The sequence below is a fragment of the Crinia signifera genome, chromosome 1, assembly GCF_055691185.1.
Source record: "Crinia signifera chromosome 1, ASM5569118v1, whole genome shotgun sequence".
NCBI classification, from domain to species: domain Eukaryota; kingdom Metazoa; phylum Chordata; class Amphibia; order Anura; family Myobatrachidae; genus Crinia; species Crinia signifera.
In genome coordinates this window covers 307503146-307526238 of record NC_139217.1, presented here as the reverse complement: position 1 = coordinate 307526238, position 23093 = coordinate 307503146, and the positions used below count along the sequence as shown (strand labels likewise).

At 47.9% G+C, this 23093-nt stretch overlaps 1 protein-coding gene across 4 annotated transcripts in view; it reads left to right on the top strand.

Annotated features, from left to right (window-relative positions):
• NMRK1 (nicotinamide riboside kinase 1) overlaps nt 1-20865 on the top strand; it is a 39285-nt gene extending 18420 nt beyond the window's left edge. For 2 of the 4 annotated variants that reach the window (XM_083186117.1, XM_083186118.1), the window contains 6 exons: nt 413-461; nt 8226-8385; nt 10684-10755; nt 16952-17058; nt 18130-18196; nt 20580-20865. In XM_083186117.1, coding sequence (XP_083042243.1) covers nt 413-461; nt 8226-8385; nt 10684-10755; nt 16952-17058; nt 18130-18196; nt 20580-20619 — 495 coding nt within the window. In that variant the 3' untranslated portion in view covers nt 20620-20865. Of the gene's footprint in view, nt 1-412; nt 462-8225; nt 8386-9676; nt 10453-10683; nt 10756-16951; nt 17059-18129; nt 18197-20579 lie in introns of those variants that run through there. The other 2 variants (XM_083186120.1, XM_083186119.1) reach the window with 2 other exon arrangements.
• Nucleotides 20866-23093: the final 2228 nt, after the last annotated feature.

Below are 23093 nucleotides of genomic sequence, written 5' to 3'. Positions count from 1 at the left end.
GGCTCCCCGACAGTCGGGATTCCGACAATCAGTACTCCGATGTCAAAATCCGACTTGTCCCTCGTGGGGGTCCATGACCCCCATAGAGGGAGAATAAAATAGCGTGGGGCTTCATTGCGCTCCCCACGCTGTGCAGTCGGGATTCTGACGTTGGAGTACTGACTGTCGGAATCCCGACTGTCGGGGTATTATACCACACCCACATAACTGATGGTACCATTATTTTATGTACATTGTGCTACAGCTGGTCTGCCTAAAGCCAATGTCCCCTTCATACATCATGAGCAGATCGTATATGCTAGTTGTATTTTATTTTATATTGTTTATATTTTATGTTGTTTAAAAAAAAAAACAATAAATATATTGCGCCTTTTTTTTCTTGTTTCATTTATTTTTATCTTGTGTTATCTAGCCAGAGTCCGAAGTTGCAACCGATGAAAGGGGATTTAAACAGTATGATGGTAAGCAATCTATATTTTGGGTTTCACTGATAGAAAAACACTAATATTATTGTAACAATTATTTTTCATTAAGCTTTGTACATCCAAAATGTAGAATTTATTTTAAATCACAGACGAAACAAATTTGATTCATTATATTTATTGATACCATAAAGCCACATTTTAAATATAGAATATCAAATATACCTTAATATAAATAATTTGGCTTCTGTAGTCCATTTGTGGAGAGTATAGAGCTTGTTTTTTCCTAAGTAACAATGCTAATAGTGCGCACTGCCTGTGGGAGGAAATGCAGCCACCCTACTGCATACCTCCCAACATGACCCTCTCCAGGAGGGACACAATGCTCTTTTTCTGGACTTCTCTCTTAATGTATGATTGCCATCACCTGTGCCAAACAGGTTAATTGATAAGAAAGGTGTTTCACCACAGGTGACAGCAATCATACACGTAGGTGCTGATTTTATGTTTTTGCTGGTGGGTGCTCAAGCCAAAAATATAGAGGAGTGGCTTCATGGGGAAGGGGTGTGACCACAAACTATTACCTATTTATATTATGGAGCACAGTTGTCCCCAATATTCAAATTATGGCAACAGAGTTCCACATACATAAATGCCCCCACAGTGCAGGTACATAAATGCCCCCACAGTGTAGGTACTCCGCGGACAGACTACACTCTTCCCGACATACTGTTTACCAGGTGGCGGGTCCGACGATGTGGGTGCTTCAGCCGCAAATTAGCAAGTTAATATGGGGGCCCAGCAGCAGGACTCGGGTCCGTGGGTGCTCATCAATTTCCGTGGGTGCTCGGGCCCTTGAGCACCCACAGAATAGGCACCTATGATCATACATTACCAGGGAAGTCCAGAAACAGAGCATTGTGTCCCTCCTGGAGAGGGTCATGTTGGGATGTATGCTACTGTATGTTCAGCTATTAATACCTTTTTCTTCTTATATATCTACATCATACTTGCCTACTTGACCCTCTCCATGAGGGAGAAAATGCTTTGTTCCTGGGCTTCCCTGGTAATGTAGGATGCGATTTTTAATTGTACAAGCACCCTGATGGGTGTTTTCAATGTTAAATGCACCCCCATTGGCAACGCCACCCCCACTATCAACGCCAACCCGAAGCGTGGCGAGAGGGGCGGCGGTACGCATCCTCCAACCTTTTCATACCCCCACTGTCACACTCAGCCGCGGCGGTGCGCGGCGGGCTTACTACTCACCCGTTCGCGCCCGCCGTCGGCTAGCGTGTAGTGGTCTCCAGTTCAGTGGCAGCAGGCAGCGGCAGTCTGGTGGGCAGCAGGCAGCGTGGGACGCCGGCAAGTGTAGCGGTATGTGCTGTAAGGGCGCCGGGAGGCCGGCGCCGCCATCTTGGTTAAGGGCAAATAGCAGATTGGTCCTTGTCTGAGGTTTCCGCCCATACTGACCTGACAGCCAATGGCAGCCGCCCTCTAGGGATATAGGGGATCTGCCTAGGCCTGTTCAGTGTCAGTACAAAGAGTCTCCAGAGGCGTTCACAGCTCCCAGCTGACTCCGGCTCTCTGACTCACCTCTCCTGACTTGGTGCCTTGCTTCAGTGCTCTGTGTTGGACTCGATTCAGCTTAACCCCAGCCAGTTCTCTCCACAGTCTGGCCTCTGCCTGCATCCCTGAGCTTCCTGGCCTAAGCCCTTCAAGCCGTCTGCTTCCAAGCAACTTCCCATTCTTTTGTCATCATCCAGCTTCTTTCAGTCTTCAAGGATCCCTCATTACCATCAAGTACATTCTCTTTCCGGATTTCTTCATTTCTCAAGACCCCAGCCTGCTGTCCGCAGTATGTGAACTGTTATTGTTTCTATGAACTTTTTCTTCTTTCAAAGTGCCGTGCTGGCTCAAGTCTTATTACCACTAACTGCCACTTTAAGAAAGTATTCAAGTGTGTATTATTTCATTTATGAATTCTATTATTAAACCTGCACGATTTAATCCTTCCTCCTCTGGTCCGTCTCCGGTTGCTACACACCACACGACTTCATCCAGCCCTTCAGTTGTGACAGTTTGTACTGACCCGATGGAGTCGGGTGAAGAACAGGCTTCCATGGCGGACGCACTTCACAGCATCATGGCTCGTCTGGAGCAAGTGGAGGCTACCCAACGTCAAGTGGCTCAATTCCTTCAGGTCTTGGCTCCGCCCCAGACGGCTCCCTCAGTTTCTGTGGCTTCAGCTCCAGAGGTTCCAGTCCCTGTTTCTACACCTGGACCAATAGTTCCTCATCACATGCAATTACCAACCCCCAGCAAATATGATGGTTCTCCGAAAGGATGCCGTGGGTTTCTGAACCAATGCGATGTGCATTTCACCTTACAGTCTTCTCACTTTCCTACTTCCAAGGCAAAGGTGGCTTATATTGTGTCTCTCCTGGCAGGGTCGGCTTTGGACTGGGTGTCCCCTCTCTGGGAACGTGCTGATCCCCTGCTCAATGACTATGAAGCTTTTATTACCTCTTTCCGTCGCATCTTTGATGAACCTGGCAGAGTGTCGTCTGCCGCTACTGAGATCCTGAGGATTCGCCAGGGTAGTCGTTCAGTGGGACAATATGCTGTGCAGTTCCAGACTCTGGCTTCGGAATTAAAGTGGAACGAAGAGGCTCTCATCTCCGCCTTCTGGAATGGGCTGGCAGGTCGTATCAAGGACGAATTAACTACCCATGACTCTCCTGCTACTTTGGCTGAACTCATCTCCTTGTGCAACAAAGTAGATCTACGGATGCAGGAGCGTCAACTAGAGAGAAATCGCTCCGATCGTCTCCGCCTTCGTCTCACCACCAACGCTGTTCCTGTTCCTAGATCTGGGCCTTCCACAACCACACCACCAGACGAACCCATGCAGATCAACCGCTCTCGGCTTTCCGTGGAGGAAAAGTCCCGTAGACGTCGTGAGAATCTATGCATGTACTGCGGTTCTTCCGCTCATCTGTTGGCTTCCTGTCCACTGCGTCCGGGAAACGACCGCTCCTAACCTCCCCGAGGGAGGTCAGGTTAGGAGTCCTGCTTTCATCTCCCTCTTCAACTGTGCCCACCATTCCTGTTACCCTTGTGTGCCCTCAGGGAAAAATCAAGATCCAGGCTCTACTAGATTCCGGAGCAGCCGGGAACTTCCTTTCTTCTTCTTTCGTCCAGCAACATTCCTTGACGGTGCAACCTTTGGCCCATCCGTTGGCCCTCACTGCAGTAGATGGGAGTCGCATCAGCAGTGGGCAAATCACCCTTCAAACCGATCCAGTGACAGTTCTCATCGGTGCCTTACATCAAGAGACTCTTGAATTTTTTGTCCTTCCTCAATCCTCACACCAGGTAGTCCTGGGCCTACCATGGCTTACTAAGCACAACCCTCACATTGATTGGACCAGTATGGAGATCACAGCCTGGGGTACGAACTGCCTAACTACTTGCATGCCTCGTGTCATTCCACTCCATCAAACTAATCCTCAAGAAGTAGGAGGTCCCAGTCTTTTGTCTTCATCAGCTCCACCCTTGTCGTTACCCACACCATATCTTTCTTTTTCTGACGTCTTCAGCAAGGGAGGTGCCGATACCCTGCCGCCTCATCGTTCCTGGGACTGTCCGATAGAGTTGATACCTGGGAAGTTCCCACCGCGGGGCCGCATCTACCCCTTGTCTCTGCCGGAGACCAAAGTCATGTCTGACTACATTCGAGAAAACTTGGATAAGGGGTTCATTCGCCCGTCCACTTCACCAGCCGGAGCGGGGTTTTTCTTTGTGAAAAAAAAAGATGGAACCCTCCGGCCGTGTATCGATTACAGGGGCCTGAACGATATCACGATCAAGAACCGCTATCCTTTACCTCTTATCACCGAATTATTCGACAAAATCCGAGGGGCTTCCATCTTTACTAAACTGGATTTAAGAGGGGCGTATAACTTGATCCGTATCCGATCTGGAGATGAGTGGAAGACGGCTTTCAACACCCGAGATGGCCACTACGAATACCTGGTGATGCCATTTGGCCTTTGCAACGCTCCAGCCGTCTTCCAACAATTTGTAAATGACATATTTCGAGATTTACTATATCATTCCATCGTGGTGTATCTCGATGACATCCTCATCTTCTCGTCTAACCTCCATCTCCATCGGCAAACAGTAGCTGAGGTCTTGCGGCGCCTTCGCCAAAATAAATTATTCTGCAAGCTAGACAAGTGCGTCTTTGAGGTCACTTCCATTCCATTCCTTGGCCACATTCTCTCCAGCACTGGGATAGAGATGGATCCAGAAAAAGTAAGAGCCATCTTAGACTGGACAGCGCCCACAACGCTCAAAGGCATCCAGAGGTTCCTGGGCTTTTCAAATTACTATCGTCGTTTCATCCGGAACTTCTCCACCCTTGCTGCACCTCTTACAGCTCTAACCCGCAAGGGTTCTGATCTGAGTCAGTGGTCACCTGAGGCCTCCCAAGCCTTCCAACAACTAAAGGATGCTTTTGTCTCCGCCCCAATCCTTCTTCAGCCAAACCTCGACAAACCCTTTATTCTTGAGGTGGACGCATCCTCAGAGGGGGTGGGGGCAATCTTGTCGCAGAGAGGGGAGGACCAGGTGCTTCATCCCTGTGCCTTCTTCTCCAAGAAGTTTCTTCCAGCAGAAAAGAATTACCCCATTGGAGAGCAGGAGTTACTGGCAGTCAAATCTGCGTTGGAGGAGTGGCGGTACCTCCTGGAGGGGGCACGACATAAAATTACTGTGTACTCCGATCATAAGAATCTCTCATTCCTCAAGCACGCCCAATGTCTTACAGCTCGTCAAGCCCGCTGGGCCATGTTCTTCGAACGCTTCGATTTCCAAATCAGATTCAGACCCGGGACGATGAATGCCAAGGCCGATGCTCTTTCACGCTCTTTTGAAACTTCAGCTGATCTTGACACTCCTCCTCGACCCATCCTCGATCCTCTGGTCTTTGCTCAAGTAACAGTCCAGCCTTCACCTCCACCAGGCAAGACCTTCGTTCCCCCCAGTCTCCGAAAGAGAGTGCTGTCCTGGGCACACGCTTCCCGTTTCGCAGGGCATACCGGGGCACAGAAGACCTTAATGTTCCTGTTGCGTTCATACTGGTGGCCTACCATTCGTCGTGATGTAACCACCTTTGTCGCCTCCTGTGTAAAGTGCGCTCAGCATAAGTCCTCCAGAACGTCTCCTGTCGGTCCTCTTCTACCTCTAGCCATACCAACAGAACCATGGTCCCACCTGTCTATGGACTTTATCTGCGAACTTCCTCCCTCCAAAGGGCACACAGTAATTTGGGTGGTGGTTGACCGGTTTTCAAAGATGGTGCACTTCTTCCCATTGAAAGGCCTTCCATCTGCTCCAGTGTTGGCTCAGCTCTTCATTTCCACCATCTTCAAACTCCATGGGTTGCCCAAAGAAATTATATCTGACCGTGGCGTGCAGTTCGTCGCAAAGTTTTGGAGGGCCCTATGTTCCGCTGTACAAGTCAAGCTCAAGTTCTCCACTGCTTTCCACCCACAAACCAACGGGCAGACAGAACGTGTCAACCAGGACTTGGAAGCCTTCATTCGTTTATTCATCTCTTCCTCTCAAGACGACTGGGTAGACCTTCTGCCTTGGGCGGAGTTTGCGCACAACAATTCCTATCATTCATCCTCCGGCACCACTCCCTTTTTTACTGTCTTTGGCAAACATCCCCGATCTCCAGAGTTTTCAGATCTATCATTGCCCGATGTCCCTGCAGCTGCTTCTTCCCTACAACGGTTTGCAAAGATCTGGTCAGACGTCCATACCACTCTCCTCAAAGCATCCGCTCGATATAAAAGGATGGCAGACAGGAAAAGAAGAGCGGCTCCTAAGTTGAAGGTTGGAGATCGAGTATGGCTGTCTACCCGCCATATACGCCTTCGGTTACCATCCATGAAGCTGGCTCCTCGGTTCATCGGGCCGTACCCAATCACTCAGGTAATTAATCCGGTGGCCTACAGACTACAGCTCCCTTCTTCCTTAAAGATATCAAACTCTTTTCACGTGTCTCTTTTGAAACCTTTACGACTGAACTTATATCAGAAAAAGGTGCCTAAACCGCCCAAGATTGGCTCAGAAAGAGAGACAGAGTTCGAGGTGAAGCGCATTATCGACTCACGTTGCCGCAATACCCATCTTCAGTATCTGGTAGAGTGGCTTGGATTCGGTCCTGAAGAGAATTCCTGGGTTGATGCTGCAGATCTCCATGCTCCCCGTCTGGTGAGACAATTCTTTCAAAGGAATCCACACAAGGTGCGTAGGTGCCCTGGGGTCACCCAGAAAGGGGGGGGTACTGTCACACTCAGCCGCGGCGGTGCGCGGCGGGCTTACTACTCACCCGTTCGCGCCCGCCGTCGGCTAGCGTGTAGTGGTCTCCAGTTCAGTGGCAGCAGGCAGCGGCAGTCTGGTGGGCAGCAGGCAGCGTGGGACGCCGGCAAGTGTAGCGGTATGTGCTGTAAGGGCGCCGGGAGGCCGGCGCCGCCATCTTGGTTAAGGGCAAATAGCAGATTGGTCCTTGTCTGAGGTTTCCGCCCATACTGACCTGACAGCCAATGGCAGCCGCCCTCTAGGGATATAGGGGATCTGCCTAGGCCTGTTCAGTGTCAGTACAAAGAGTCTCCAGAGGCGTTCACAGCTCCCAGCTGACTCCGGCTCTCTGACTCACCTCTCCTGACTTGGTGCCTTGCTTCAGTGCTCTGTGTTGGACTCGATTCAGCTTAACCCCAGCCAGTTCTCTCCACAGTCTGGCCTCTGCCTGCATCCCTGAGCTTCCTGGCCTAAGCCCTTCAAGCCGTCTGCTTCCAAGCAACTTCCCATTCTTTTGTCATCATCCAGCTTCTTTCAGTCTTCAAGGATCCCTCATTACCATCAAGTACATTCTCTTTCCGGATTTCTTCATTTCTCAAGACCCCAGCCTGCTGTCCGCAGTATGTGAACTGTTATTGTTTCTATGAACTTTTTCTTCTTTCAAAGTGCCGTGCTGGCTCAAGTCTTATTACCACTAACTGCCACTTTAAGAAAGTATTCAAGTGTGTATTATTTCATTTATGAATTCTATTATTAAACCTGCACGATTTAATCCTTCCTCCTCTGGTCCGTCTCCGGTTGCTACACACCACACGACTTCATCCAGCCCTTCAGTTGTGACACCCACTATCCACGACGGCGTGGAGTTGATTTTAGATTTTGATGAGCGCAGCCAGCCACCGATCCGGAAGCGTGGCGAGCGGATGCGGAATATGAGCCAGAAGCGTGGCAAGCATACACGGAATACATGTAAAGTAATCGGTGTCCACTGGCCACACTTCGGGCTCGGTGGCTCGCTGCGCTCGCCACACTAACTGTGTGGGGGTATGAAAAGGTCGGAGGACGCGTACCGCCGCCCCTCGTGGGTTCGCTGCGCTCGCCACGCTTCGGGTTGGCGTTGATAGTGGGGGTGGCGTTGACAATGGGGGTGCATTTAACATTGAAAGCACCCATCAGGGTGCTTGTACAATTAAAAATCGCATCACATCACATGCCGCTATATTGCATGCGATGCGATTGTATAAGATGTCCTACGATCAAAATATTGGGCGCTGTGCTAGGAAACAAGTACCATTATTATTCACTATGCTGTATGATCAGTGTCATGCACACGGACAAGCATCATGGCATCGGTATGTATAGTGGGGAAAGCTGCAGGTAAATTTACTAGTGTACAGTATGTTGTTAATATATAAACATCTCTTACAGTACTTGAGGCCTTGGAAATGGAATCGATGTTGTCGGCTATACTTTCCTGGATTACACAGCATAATGTTGTTTTAAGGGAGGAATCAAAAACCATGCCAGATAAAGGGAAAAGCACAGTACACTTTTTAATAGTTGAAGGTTTTCTTCTGTATCAGTATACGTAAGTATGATACAGTCACCATTTTTTACATATGCAGCAGTGTCTGTTTTATGTCTTATGTAAGTCTGTGTTTGTATATAAGAGCAGGCACCCCACTGTATTTATCCATAATAAATATATCCATTGCCTACCCTCCAGGAATGGCAAGGAGGCTCCAGAAAATTGGATCCCCCTTCCAGCCCGCTGGGAAGGTGGTAAAGTCTCCCACATGCTCCCTGAAGCCCCTGCAACAACCCCCGGGTCACTGAAACAAATTCTGAAATTTGCGGGTCCACTGGGAGGTGGTTGGACTAAAATGCTGCATCAGATTGTGTCATTTTAGCGCCACCCCCTCCCTACAGTTGTTCTAGGAGTTTGTGTGGAATGGAGGTGGGTCTTGATGATGTCAGCCTTGTCTTTGTCCCCAACCCCTAATGTGCAGCATTTGGTCTCCCGGAGAGGCAACTTTGAAAGTCGGTAAGCTGGGGGCGGATAGGACTGGCTTCCTCAGTTTTACCTAGTTTTCTTTGGGGAGGAAGGTAAGAAGCACCACCCTATTTTAAGGAGCCTTCCAGTCTTTCCAGAAGAATCTCTCTCCCAATGCCCTGTTTTTCACACTCACACATCCCTCCTTCCTGTGACTCTCTCTGGGCGGGATGTACTAAAGGGAAAATGCGGTAAAACAGGGGTTTTACCGCATTTTCCTATGTACCATTACCCGTGGCGATACCCTATAGAAGCCTATGGGCTTCTATCGCTGCCCGCCGTCCGCGCGCTCCAGTCCTCCTGATCTCCTCCTCCCCCAGCAGGTGTCACAGCCGGGAGGACATCCGGCTGCAGGGGGGAGGAGGAGACGTAGGGGGATACTGGCAGCAGCCGGGATGTGACTGAGACCCCCGCAGACCACATCACAGGTATCGCGGGGGTCTCCGTCACCGCAACCCGATGCTAGCCGCATATGTTAGTACATATGCGGCAGCATCGCGGCGGCTGCCAGGTGAAGGGCGGCGATGTATATTAATACATCCTGCCCTCTGTTCTTCCTCAATGTCTTTCTTCCTGCCACCATGTCCTGCTCATTGTATCCCCCTCTTACCTTGTCTCTCTTTGTGTATTCTGTGTGTATATATGCATTGATGTATGACACCTCCTGGATGTAGGACTTATGCTCTCCTTTTTTAATTTAGATTTTTTGCCACCTTTTCTCCCCATCTCCATTATTGCGATTGCAATAGACCTCACTATCATAGATGACAGGGACCCCTCTTTTCCATCCTCCATCTGAGGATTATTGCCTTTTATCTGTCTACAGAGGATCTTGCATACTACACTATCTCCGTTTTCTCTGTTTACTTTCTCACTTATCGGGAGAAAAACTTGAAAGGAAGGACATTCATCCATATCAAGGGATCCTCCCTCTGCCGATCCTACCCACAGATGCAAGATTGGTCATTTACTGTATATTTGGAGTCCTATTCCTTTTTCCCTTTTTTCTACAGTGGGGCGCGACATTCATTTACCTTTCCTTTGTTATATAGGGGGCGATTCAGACTCACTCAGTGCTGGAGGAATTTTCTACCCCGTCCGATTGTTGGGTTTGTGCATGCGCGAATATGAACATGTGCAAATCCCTGGAGTGAGAGGATGGGCGGGCAGGGGGTGGACGCAGGGGACCACCTATCTGTAAAAAAAAAAAGGTCAATGCCTGCTTAGGGCAGACAGCTGACGTTACATGACGTCTGCGTCCGCCCACAAGTCAGCCATCTCTGGCCAGAATAAAATGCAGTCTAGACTGACCTATTTATAAAGGGGAAAATTAATAATTTTATGATTAGTGACCATTGAATGATTTGCCTTCAGTGTGGTGACATGCGAGCGGATGTTTCTGCGAACGCATCAGATCACATGCTAGTGAGCGGATTTGGCCAGCAGGGGGGTGGGCGTTCGACAGGGTGGCGTATACCTGCTGCTAGGCAGCGATTATACCCCTTTTCTTATTATCACAAAAAGTCACTTATAAGTCACAAAAAATTGAGTTTATCAAGGCAGAAGCAGCTGCATCGAAGCCCCCCCCCCCCCCCAAAACAAACAAACAAACCTTTAGCTGTGCAACATGAAATTTTATTGTATCTAATTAACAACAGCAAACGTGACAAGCTTATTATATAGTATATAAATATGTAAACACATTGATCGAAAAAAACTAATCTAATATTAAGTTAATTTTTTTTCAAAACTTTTTTACGTGATTTATGTTGGTTATTTTGAAAAACACCTGTTGTGGTGATGCACGCTAAAATCATTGGTCTATTATTTTAGGAACTTGGACAAATTGTTTAATAGAAGATATTTTCTAACTGTTCCCTATGAGGAATGTAAGAGACGAAGGAGGTAAGTGGAGCAGATCATTATCATATGGACAGTTACACATACATAATATTCCAGTAGAATTTCATATAGGAGTTGCACACAAACCGCTTGATATTTTATGCTGTCTGCTCTAGCATGTTTGAAATTAAATTTCAAATTGTTGTAAATACAATTAATAATATTATGATGTCCAGAATCCCTCACATTTGGAAATCCACACCTCCCAGCACCCATTATTATGGACTTTTTGATGCAATGGATCGAAGATGGATTTAGAAAATCTCCTCCAGTTTGCCAACAGCAGATAACTGACCGTTGTTACCATCCGGGTAACTAAAGACGGTTTCTTACCACTCAGATGCCTCTCCAGGCTGGCACTGTGCTCTGTGTTCAGATGCCATTGGCGCTTTTCATACAGTGTAATGGATTTAGCGCTCACTAGGCTTCTCTGCAGTCTTCTGGTGCCACTGTCGCTGCACAGCATGCTCCAATCACACTGGCAGATGTCAGTGTCTCCACACAAGCTGCACCTCCATTGATGCCACAGGCCACAGACCACTTTTCTCCACACCGAGTTTCCCGCCAGGATTTAGACATGGGCACAGCCATGTTGGACCATGTTACATGAAAGCTAACAACCAATCTGCTGCAGCAGGAATACCTGCTAACTGCTTCAACCAATCATTGTACACTGGCTGCTATAAAGCTGTTTAGAAAATTCCTGTCACATTGCCAGCACTTTTGTTATTTCCAGACTGGCTGCATCCTTGTAGTGAAACTCCTGTGAAACTCTTCTTAGAGGTAGGTACATTCTGTCCTGCTGCACAGACTGTCTTCATTTCAGCCTTAGCTGATTCCAGTGCATGTTTACCATAGGTATCTGAGTTTTCCCATATTTGCTCCATACGACACCTATTGGGAAATCTCCTCATGCACCATTCCACCGTGCCCATTGCCGATCCTGCGCACCGTTGTCCGTCTCCATGGATTGCTACCATTGATATTCAAGTATTCTCCATTGGTTCCAGCGACTCCAGTATTCTTCATTGATGACTCAAGTGCTTACCCTCAATTCCAGTTGATGCAAGTATTCTCCATCGGTTCTAGTCAACTCTTGTCTACATTCTGGCCATCCTCCAAAGTTCATCAATATCATTGCATCTTCCTTAAAGCCTACATTTCTCCGCTGTTGCCTCGCCTTCGATTATTGTCCATCTATCCTCTGTGTGCATACCTGTATATGTTGAAGAACCCAATTAAACTGCCACATTTTCTTTGCGCTCCAGCCTCTGCATCCGTTACTAACACAGGTCAGACTCAACCAACCCTCAGGCATGACAACCAGTTGGCATCAGTGTAATAGACAGGTCAGTAGCAGAGACATCTTATGTTCTTTGTAGCAAATGAGGTGTCTGAAGAGGAGCATTTACCAGGTTTTGAGCTGTTACAATTCTGATTGTTGTCAGGAGCCAATTTTACTGCTTTCAAAGCAAAGTAGGATTGGTGCTCATAATTCACACCTATATGGGGCACATGCTTAGCTGACCGACCCAGTGACCATGCACCTCATTTTGGTAAGCATGTGTGTATGCAATGACCTACACCAGGGGTTCTCAAACTATTTTGCACTGGGACCCCATCAGACAATAAAATTACAGGACCCCAGCAAGTTACCACAGAATGGCCGCCACATGTGTGGTCAGTGAAGGAAAGTGACCACTCTAGTGACAGGGCGGTGGTTGGTAATGAGGTAATGGAAAAGGGGTTAAAAAAGGGAAGCAGAGGGTGTCTACTTAATGAGTTATCCCCTGTGTCCCCCCTCCACAGACCCATTAATCTGATGGTCAGCAACATGGAGTCATGACCCCATGCTGAGGTGGTCGGGACCCACTTTGGGTCAGGATCCACAGTTTGAGAACCGCTGAGCTACACAATATGTCTGGCCAGATTTTACTACTGGGAAAGCATTTAAATCTCACTAACACTATTCCTTTAATATTTAAATTTCATTCATCACTTTTGTATCACTTTCTGTACATAGCTCTGGTTTCTTAAACACGTAAGCAGCCCATACACTCTGCGATGCAGGCTGTGCGTTATGTGCTTTGAGGTGCGCGCTCCCGCGGCACCTCATCGCACAGTACAAAAAGTATGTGCTTGCACATACTTTTTGTACTTTGTTTTCATCACATTGCATCGCATTGCATGCACAACGCATGTACAGGCAATGCAATGTGATCCGTGCTTGTTAAGCATGGAACGCACGCCCGTATCGGGGCGTGTATGGGCAGCATAACACTTATTACCACTTTAGTCTTTTCACTGGTCTGCTGTTGTGGGCTTTCAATACTTTTTTGTTGCTGGGACCTCCAATACTTAGAGAAGCCTTGACGATTGGCTAGGTGGCTTTCCATATATCTGCAAATATATGTAACCAAGATCTCTGAATTCTATTACCATGGTGATTTAAGTCTGTTTTCTGATCTCAGTCAATGTGCTGGGGGAAAACAAAGTGTTTTTTTCTTCTCACCCACCTGAGTGATTTCACTAAACTAATTGTGCCCTTGCCAGTGTATATACAGTATAGACATTTAAAAATGCCTGCCCAGTTGTGACATCAATGTCATTAGTTCCAGTGTCGAACATATTGGTTGGTTAGTCTAGATACACACCTGCAGATGAGATTGATGTATAGTCACGGCTGATGCAGTATATCTGTAATAAAAGGATGCCTTCTACATGCAGTGCTTTTCCACCTGCTTCACCCAATAAACCATTGGATCACTGTTGTGACTATCTTTCGCAATAGCCCCAGTCCACGGTTATTGAGTAAGGCAAAGCTTACTCAGAATGGTGCTGGAACCAAGAAATCTGTGTAGAAAGATGCAGATCCTGTGCTTGGCACACCTACAAAACGGGGGTGACAAGACCCATTTTTCTAGAATGGTTGCTGCCCCTGTTGTGCCTTAAAACACTGAAGCGTGTCAATCATGGTGTGGACTGATGAACGCAAACATCGCAGATATAAGTAAAGCATCAGATTGATGTACTTCAGGACACTCAAACAATATATCGTCCTTCAGCTTATGAACAATATATAGCCTAATGTGTGCCCAGCATTAGATTGTTGCCATGACTCCTACACATTGTGCTTAGCACCAACGCTAATGTTTGGCGGGAGATAATCGAGAGTATATGACAATCTAGAGTTCCTTTCCTCCAGTCACATTTTCCCACTTGTCTCCCTTACATTATACATGTAAAGGGGACCACTGCCACAATTTGGTTGCACTTGACCTAAATCTAATTTAAAAAAAAACTTCCTTTGGGAGCACCCATGGGATTACTAACAAAGAGCCGGGCCAAGATTAACCCAGGATATTTGTTCTTCAGCCATGCCTTGTATTGTACTTTTATATTTGCTAGGTAAAACAACGTTTACAGTCCATTTGCTATGTATGCAATACAGATGGATCACCTCTCATTTTAACGCCAGCCCTCACCAGATCCCCGTTCTGACAGGAAGCGTGAGCATCTCAAAAGCATGCGCGTCCTCATCAACACAGAGCAGTTCGGCGGCGGGGAACGTTTTCCCTGCCCGTCTCCACTGTAGGGAGATCGGCAGTGAGTGGGGGGAGCCAGCAGGATCTGAGGGGAGAAGCTGGGGACCGGCGGCAGAGGGTTCCGATTGAACATGGCGTGCAAGCCCCTTCCATTGGCTTGCGAGGAATGGTGGCAAATGGCGATCCTATCCGACGGGAGCTGCTCCATCTGTACATAGGCAAATAAAAGATAGAAAAATAATTGTGAATATTAGCCTTAAACAGTGGCGGGTCTCACATCTGTGGAGAAGGGGGGGGGCTGCCGTGACGTGAGCTCCCCTCTGCTGCTGCCGCTGAGCTTGTGGTCCCCACTGCTGCCGTTGCCAATCCCGGCCCCAGCTGCCAGTCCTGGTCCCCGCAGCAGGGACGGCGCATGAGCAGTAGCTTCTTCGGGACTGCGCATGCGCTGGCCGCCAGCGTCTAGGCCAGTGTTTTTCAACCACTGTGCCATAGCACACTAGTGCGCCTTGAGCTGTTCTTAATTGTGCCCCCAGTTCTAAAGATGCCCAAACCAGTTTACATCCACCACCAGTTCAACTGTAATTTACTGGTCTCTTCCTTTCATGTAAAGTGCTGATGTGTTTTATTTTTGTTACCTGTGTGGACCAGTGTGATTGTTTTTTTATATGGGGGCCAATAGGTTTAGTTTTTTTCCTGTGGGACCAATGTGTTTTGCCCTGTAGGGATATCATTGTGTGCCTTGGCAATTTTAAGATCTTATTTAGTGTGTTGTAACGTAAAAAGGTTGAAAATCACTGCTCTAGGCACAGGGCCGGTGCTAGGGTGTCCGGCGCCCTCCTGCAAACCATACATTCTGCGCCCTTTTACATTGCCATTGCAACAAGCTGCAGCCTGATTGTGGGAGTGTAAGCAACATGCGATCCTATGGAGGATCTCGGGTGCATGTACATGTAGGCATACACCATCTCAGTGCTGTGTCCGCAAAATGTTGCAGGCACTAAAGGTGCCCATACATGCTAGATCGCATCGCACGGCATGCATGCATGTGTGCGATGCGATCCGAAAGCAGTACAAAAACTATGTGCAGCACATACTTTTTGTACTGTGCGATGCCCGCACATCGCATCACACGCTGCTATTGCAGAGCGTATGGCCACCTTTAGGCACATAACCCAGCCCATTATTTAAAAAGTGTCTAAATTAAAAAAAATCTACAATTATTAAAAAATTTGTTATAAACATGTATAATAAAAGACTCACTGTTCTTTTGCTGTTTAACTCTTGTGCAGTCCCTCCTCTTCTATCTGCGTAGGCAGGACGCTGAGGACGCCATTACACCCCTCTTGTGACTGAGGGGAGAGAAGGAGGAGATGGAAGAAGAGGGGAGGAGATAGAGGGGGCGGAGTGTTGAGGATTGGCAGTGGCACTGGCACAGCACACTGAGAAGAGGGAAGGAAGGGGAGGCGGTGCTGCTGCCTGTTCGTCATTTGATTGACAGCTGACAGGCGCAGGGAGCAATGGGTAGGGGGCGGATCCGGACATGACATGTCATCCAGGCATTCACAGACAGCGCTACATGCCTCAGCGCAAGTGTCTGAGAAGAAGAGGGGGCAGGTTGCAGGAGGAGGACAGTGTGTGCGCGGTGCAGGGAGCTGCTCAGCCTCTCCATACTGCCGCCCGCTGTCAGACAGGCACTGCGGGCGGCATGCAGGCTGTGTGCACTCGCGGTGCAGGGAGCAGCTCTTTATACTGCCATCCACCCGCTGTCAGACAGGTGCTGGGGGCGGAGTGCAGGAGGCAGTGACAGTGAGGGCTGAGGCAGCTTTAGCAGAGCAGGGAGGGAGACAGCGCCTTTTCAGCATGGCGCCTCCTTGCTTTGCAGGAGCTGCTGAGTGGGTAGCGCCGGCCCTGTCTAGGCAGTAGCCCCCAGAGGCATATTAAGTGTCGAGCCCGAAGCGTGGTGAGCGGACACGGATCTGGTGCATGTGCAGTATCGTCCTCGTACTGTGCATGTGTGGAACCCGGTTTTTATGGGCTGCCGCACCCCAGTCTATGTAGAGGCATCCCAGAGGGAGGAAACGCCTCCTAATGGGACTGCCTTGGGTGACTGGCAGGTCTGACTTCCAATAGGAAGTCACTGCCAGTCACAGTGAAGCCAGAGCAGTCTCACAGCTTGACTTAGGCAGAGAACAGTGAAGGATTTTAACTGGGGGGGCTGCAGACCTGCAGCCCATAGGTAAAATCCACCACTGGCTTTAAACATTCTCATCTTTTCTCCTTCTGGGCCAGATGTACTAAGCTTTAAAAGTGATAAAATGGAGAGTGATAAACAACCAACCAATCAGCTCCTGCCTGACATTTTTCAAACACAGTCTGTGACGTGGCGGGTCAGAGCTGATTGGCTGGCTGTTTATCACTCTCCATTTTATCACTTTTGAAGCTTACTGCATCTGGCCCTCTGTCTTTTTATATATCTAGTTCTGCAATAAACTACAATAGTACAGCTAGAATTGCAAAACTAAGTACTGTAATTTAGGAATAGGGGTGTGTGTGTGTGTGTGTGTGTGTGTGTGTGTGTGTGTGTGTGTGTACATACTGTATATATTATCAACTAACTTAGAACCTGTCTATAATAAAGCTTTTTCTCTCCACAGCACACGAGTTTATGAACCTCATGATCCTCCAGGATATTTCGACGGACATGTATGGCCAATGTATATAAAGCACAAGGAAGAAATGGATAAAGTTCAAAAGGAAATAGGTACAAAACCTACTTGATCACATTCATACTGTATAGCCAGTGCCGGATTATCCACGGGGCAACAGGGGTGGTTGCCCTTGGGCCCCCACACATCAGGGGCCCCCACACCGGCACTGTTGCGGCAGTGGAGGGTGGGTGGCAGGCAGCTCGGGGCAGGCAGGGGATCCATGTAGAACCACATCGGTAGTCCCTGCGGTGGATGGAAAGTCAGTGGCGGGGTCCATGGGAACTACTAGTTCCAATCCACTACAGGAACCCTACTGCAGACTGGCCATCCGCCGCAGGGACCACGCTGTCTCCCGTACACTGCACGGATCCCCGCTGCCCAGACTCCACGCTGCCCAGGTACCCCCTGCCTCTGTCTGGGGGGGAAGGGGTCCTGTGTCCATCCAGAGGGGGGGGGGCCTGCCTCCGTCCGTGTGGCAGGCACCACAATTTTGTTGTCCAGATACATTTGGAACTTTACCCGCCCTCCCCGGTTGGGGGATGTTACGGCTGTTGGTGGTGGCGTGTGCAAGCCGCTCCTCCCTCCCAGCACCCTTTCCCCTTGCAGCCACGACCTGCACGCCCTCTCCAGGCTGGACGGGCGGATACAGGTGTGGGACACCTGGATTGGAGCCCCGACTCGAGAGTATGTGCCCTGTACCTGCCTGGCCTGGGTGCCGAGCCGGGGTATCCAAGTGAGCGGGGACCGGGGGTTGGGAGGACACAGAGGCTGGGGCTCACAGAGTAGCCACCGGTGATACACATGTGTGTCTGATCATGTGTCTGACTATCTAACATGTCTGTGAACAACCGATGTGACATGTGCAGCATGGTCTGTGTATATGAGGTGAGGAGCAGCGTGTGGCATGCAGTGTATTTGCGCTCCTGATCCTGTGTGTTGTGTCAGCCCGGTTTAGGTTTGGGATGTGTAGTGGATAGTAAAAGGGTCAAGACCATGCCCCCTTTACAAGTGGTCACACCCTCTATCTATGGACACACCCCCTGGCCTGTACCGATTTTTGAGTTGGAATTGTTGGAGGGTATGCCATCCAACATTGATACTACTATTCTATTTTTTGCTTTCAGTTTTCTTAGATGGTACAAAACCAAAAGAGGAAATTGAATCTGTTGTTTATTCTGACATTATGAGTTGGTGAGTCACTTTATTTATTTATTAATACTGAAGATTGGAAGACTAGAAACTGTTCATTCTACAGAACCATTCTACTTCCTGGCATGGCATCACCTTAGGCTGTTTAAAAACATCATGTTGTTCTTCGATACACTGTAATGTAGAATATATACACTTTTCAAACAAGCTACTCAGACCAATTTAGTTGGAGCAATGTACAATTTGTGTGTCCATTACATTTTCCATTTTGGCATATGACCTTTGAACCTGTCACATGAACACAAAGATATCCTTTTTGTGGGTAAACTACGTGTGTAGTAAGGCAGCAGGCTTTTTCTACACCACTACTTCAGAGAATGGCAATGATTCCCCCAGATAAACAGGGGGAAAGGAAGATAGTGTTTTATATAAACCTAATAACAATGTTTATTCCATAATTATTGGATGCAAAGAAAGAAGACTTTTTGGGCTATTTAAGACATACCTCCCAACATTTGAGGTCATGTGGGTGGGACAGGGCGCCCGCCATAGGCACGCAGCTAATTTTTTTGGGGCGTGGCCTGATGAAAAGGGAGTGTGGTCTATACGAACAGCGCTGATGTGAGGCCACGCCCCTGTTTTTCGCCTCTGTGGGGGCATGCCCAGCAGCTCTGTAAGTCCCTCTGCCTGCAAGAATAGACGCTGTGCGCATGCGCACAGCATATATTCACGGATGACAGGGGGGGACTCTGCATCACAGGGGGGTGATGCAGCGGTACGCTCTGGGGGGGGGGGGGTGTTGGAGGGAGATACGGGCTCATGGGGTGGGAGTAGACTCTATTCCAGGTGCTTTCCTCTGCGCCGGCGGGACACTTCCTGTTCCTACTGCTGCTGCTCCTCCTGGCTTCTGCAGCTCATTACCACCCTCCAATGGCCGGTGCCCTAGGCAAGTGCCTAAAGCTGCCTAGTGGTGGCACCGGCCCTGGGAACATCTCTTCTCCACCTTTTTGATACAGCCTGTGAAGATTGCAATGACATGAATTTATTTATTTACAGTTTCTTATATAGAGCAGCAGATTCTGTTGCGCTTTACAATTGTATATAGTGATAAAACAAACTGGTTAACAACAGACATAGAGGTAAGAGGGCCCTGCTGCAAGCTTACAATCTACCAGTAATAGCATAGCAGTCCCACCAAGTTGCAAGTCTAGAAGGGATGCTAAATAATACATAAGTGCCTCAGAGGGTTATGCCATACCCTCCAACTGTACCGAATTTGCCGGTACAGTACCGTTTTTTAACAGTCTGTACCGGCAAATTGCAATTGTACCGAATGTACCGCTTTTTCAGCAGTCAGACTCACGTCGCCGCATATCTTCCTCCTGGCCCCGGCGGTGTGCTGCCTGGACCCGACGGACTGGGCCGGGCTGAGCTCCCCCTGCCCACCCGTTCCCATGAGTGCAATGCGCGGGCCAGTGCCGTGCGTCATGAGGTCACGCGCCGGCACCGCGCACTCATGGTAAGGTGCAAATCATCTATTTTTACCCCACATCGGAAATGCTGGCCTGGCATGCGGGAGTGAGCGGTGCTGGGCTTGGAAGCGCTGCTGCACCTGCCGGCCCAGGCTGTGTGTGCACACGGAAGTGTGCGGCCAGCACGCAGCTGCCTGGAAGAAGCCGGTGAATGTGCAGCCTCTGGCAGTGTGAGTGTTGCCGAGATGCCGGAGGAGGGCAGGTTACACTGGGCCGGGCTGAGCTCCCCCTGCACTGTAAATCTTCTAAAATCCTGTCCAGTGCAGTACACATTCGGAAAGGGTGTGTGGCCATGCCCACTTTGGCTGTGACCACACCCACTTTAACCCGTGGCCACACACCCTTCCCGAATGTGTACCGATCTCTGCCCTCCAGATGTTGGAGGGTATGGGTTATGCATGTAGGACTTAAATATGATAGGCTTGCCTGAAGAGGTGAGTTTTCAGGGAACGCTTGAAAGTTTGGAGGCTATTAGAGAGTCTTATTGTGCATGGAAGGACAATACATAGGGTGGATGTATCCATAAATGTGTGCATATACTCTGCATAACACATGCTTAGTAGGAGTTTTTAGAAGATAACGCATGTGCAGTTACAAAGAATTGCTCAACTATGTGAACACTGGCATTGCATGCAACTCTGGGTCAGACCTTGCATCCAATTCTGTACTGTGTGGTAACTATCAGTACACATGCATAGTGTGCCTCAGACGTATACATAGAATTAGAACACTGGTGTGTGCCTTCCCCACAACACCCACCACTGAATCAGGCCCATGATATGCTTACTATTTCCTAGTGTTTTGATAAAGCTACTTTCTTATAAGTTCAGTCCACAAAATGGAAGGCCTGTCATTATAAAGTGTTTAATGTTAATTTACTCTACTTTTTGCAGTTCATCAAGTACACAACCTGAGGAGTTTTTAAAACACTGAAGGTCTGTATAATCTATGGATCAAAACACAAGTCTTTCGTACATTTTTATAAAAGAAGATACAACGTTCCAGTTGTTGAAGCAAGCTGTAACAATATAAGTGACAATGAAATCACCACTGTATTATGCTATGCAACAATATGTAACAAGTAACCCATGCTATACACAAACAGGGTTAGTGATTACAAATGTATGCAATAGTATATTAAAGTATAAATGACAATAAAAACTTTTATTTTGTTATTTATCAAGAGACACATTTGGGGGGTGCTTATAAAAATATCACATTGAAATTTTTTCTAAGAATGAATGAAAACAAATATTGATTTAGGGGTATATGAGGTCTATATACATTGGTAAACGCAGGATTTTTAGAGCGGAGTTTCCAAATGCAATCAAAAATCTCCCACTCTGCAGCGCATTGGAGTATGTACGGGAATCTGGGGGAGTGGTTACAGCCTTGAAAATTTGTCTTTTTAAACACTGGACACTTTATGGAATACAGTATTAATATTTAACTGTTCAGATGGCCTATACCTGGGGTAGCCAACTTCAGTCCTCAAGAGCTACCAACAGTTAATGTTTTCCAGATCTCCTCACAGAATCACAAGTGAAGTAATTAGCTCCACCTGTGGATCTTTGAAAATGTTTCAGCTAGTAATGAGTGCACCTGTGCAGCAGCTAGGTTGTCTGGAAAATGTGAACTGTTGGTAGCTCTCGAGGACCGTAGTTGGCTACCACTGGTCTATAGTATAGGCTGTTTCAAACCTTTAAATAAGATAAGTGGTCTGAAAAAGGTTGCCACAGGGGAGTTAAATGCCCATTGCCAAGGGAGATTACATGCTAATTGCCAAGGTAGAGTAAAATGCTCGTTGCCAAGGGTGAGTGAAATGTTCGGTCCCAAGGGCAATTACATGCTCATTGCCAAGGGGGGGTGAATTGCTGACGTTTCGTCACAGCTGGGCAGAGAGTGGTGCATTACCAGGCTCTATTCAGAGTATAAGCAGGTCTTCGGCTATATTGAAATCTACCACTGGCTCACGAGCCAATCAGGAGCAGCAGTTGTGGCTCCTGATTGGCTGCTGGACTGTGAGTTTCGATTGGCTTGTGAGGCAGCGTCAAATTTCAAAATAACCACAGCACGGACCTGTCCTACTCTGAGTCTGACAGCCGGGCGGTGCACTGCTCCAGACCCTGCCAGGCTGTCACCGATTTCTTGGAGCAATAACCGACCAGTCCTCCACTCCAGTGGCCTACAATAAGATAGGCAGTATGTCTAATGGGTGGTCCGGTGCACCCCCGGACCACCCCTTAGATTCACCTATGCCTGGACTATTTAGGGGGGATGAATGCTTTGGCAATGGTACCCTGGATTTGGTATGACCCCCTGTGCTAGTGGAGGGACACTATTCTTTTCCCCTCCCCAGTATTTTTAAAACTAGGGCCAGTTCCAAGAGCCCAGAGCTGGTTATGCTTTGTAGGTGGATCCCATACATTTAATTTATTTTTTATTTATATCTATTAACAAAATGATAAATTTTGGTGATATATCAAGAGTACAACGGGGGTGGTGAGCAGTAGCAGTACACAGCCTATTATTTAAATCTCCACGTGACTAGGAAAATGATAATGGATTGAGGTGCTGTATGGGTACTTTTAAGATGTGAAGATACAATCTCATGATTAGGTATGGGGATCATTGCCATCGATGGCAATAGTGCAACTGGCCATCGATAGTGTTAAACTATGTAAAGGATGACCATCAATGAGTTTAACGATCGACGGTCATCCCTTTTTTTTTTACTGAAAACACCAGGACGGGGCTTCACGGGTCGTCGAGGTAAGAGCTATGATCTGTGTCCCGATGCTTTAAAAAAAAAAAATAAACCAAAACACCGGATTTGCTGTGCCATGGATGGAGGTAAACCATCTGGTTCCCTCCCTTCGATGTCAAAAGTATTAGACATCGGCCATAAACCATTGATGATTTCAAATCATTGATGGTAATTGTCATTTTTTTCCCATCATGATTAGGGATGGCCAAACAGTAAAACAAATCTGTACTGTGTAATGTGGGGGCATGTCAGATAGTTTGGAGAAAAAATTTATCTGGGGGAAAAAAAATCTGAGAAACAATGAATTGTTATTGCAGCGCTTATGTATGAGCAGTTTAAGGGGCCTATTCATGACAAAGGTAATTCCTGATGGCAGTGGTCTCTCAGCAGGAGAATGCCCTGCCGCACTGAGAACAATAATCAGGGACACTTTGTGGAAAACGGTGCACAGACCTCAGCAAAACAAGGAGCAGTGGCACTGATCAGTATGGAGCCACTCTGTAGTGTGCAATAAAATGTATTTTCCTTAAACGTATACATGTACTGATTATTTATGTCCCATAAGAGATAGGTCATGTTGGATCGCGCGGAAGTGTAATACGCAGGCGCAGCGGCAGTAAACGGATTTGCCAGTACTCAA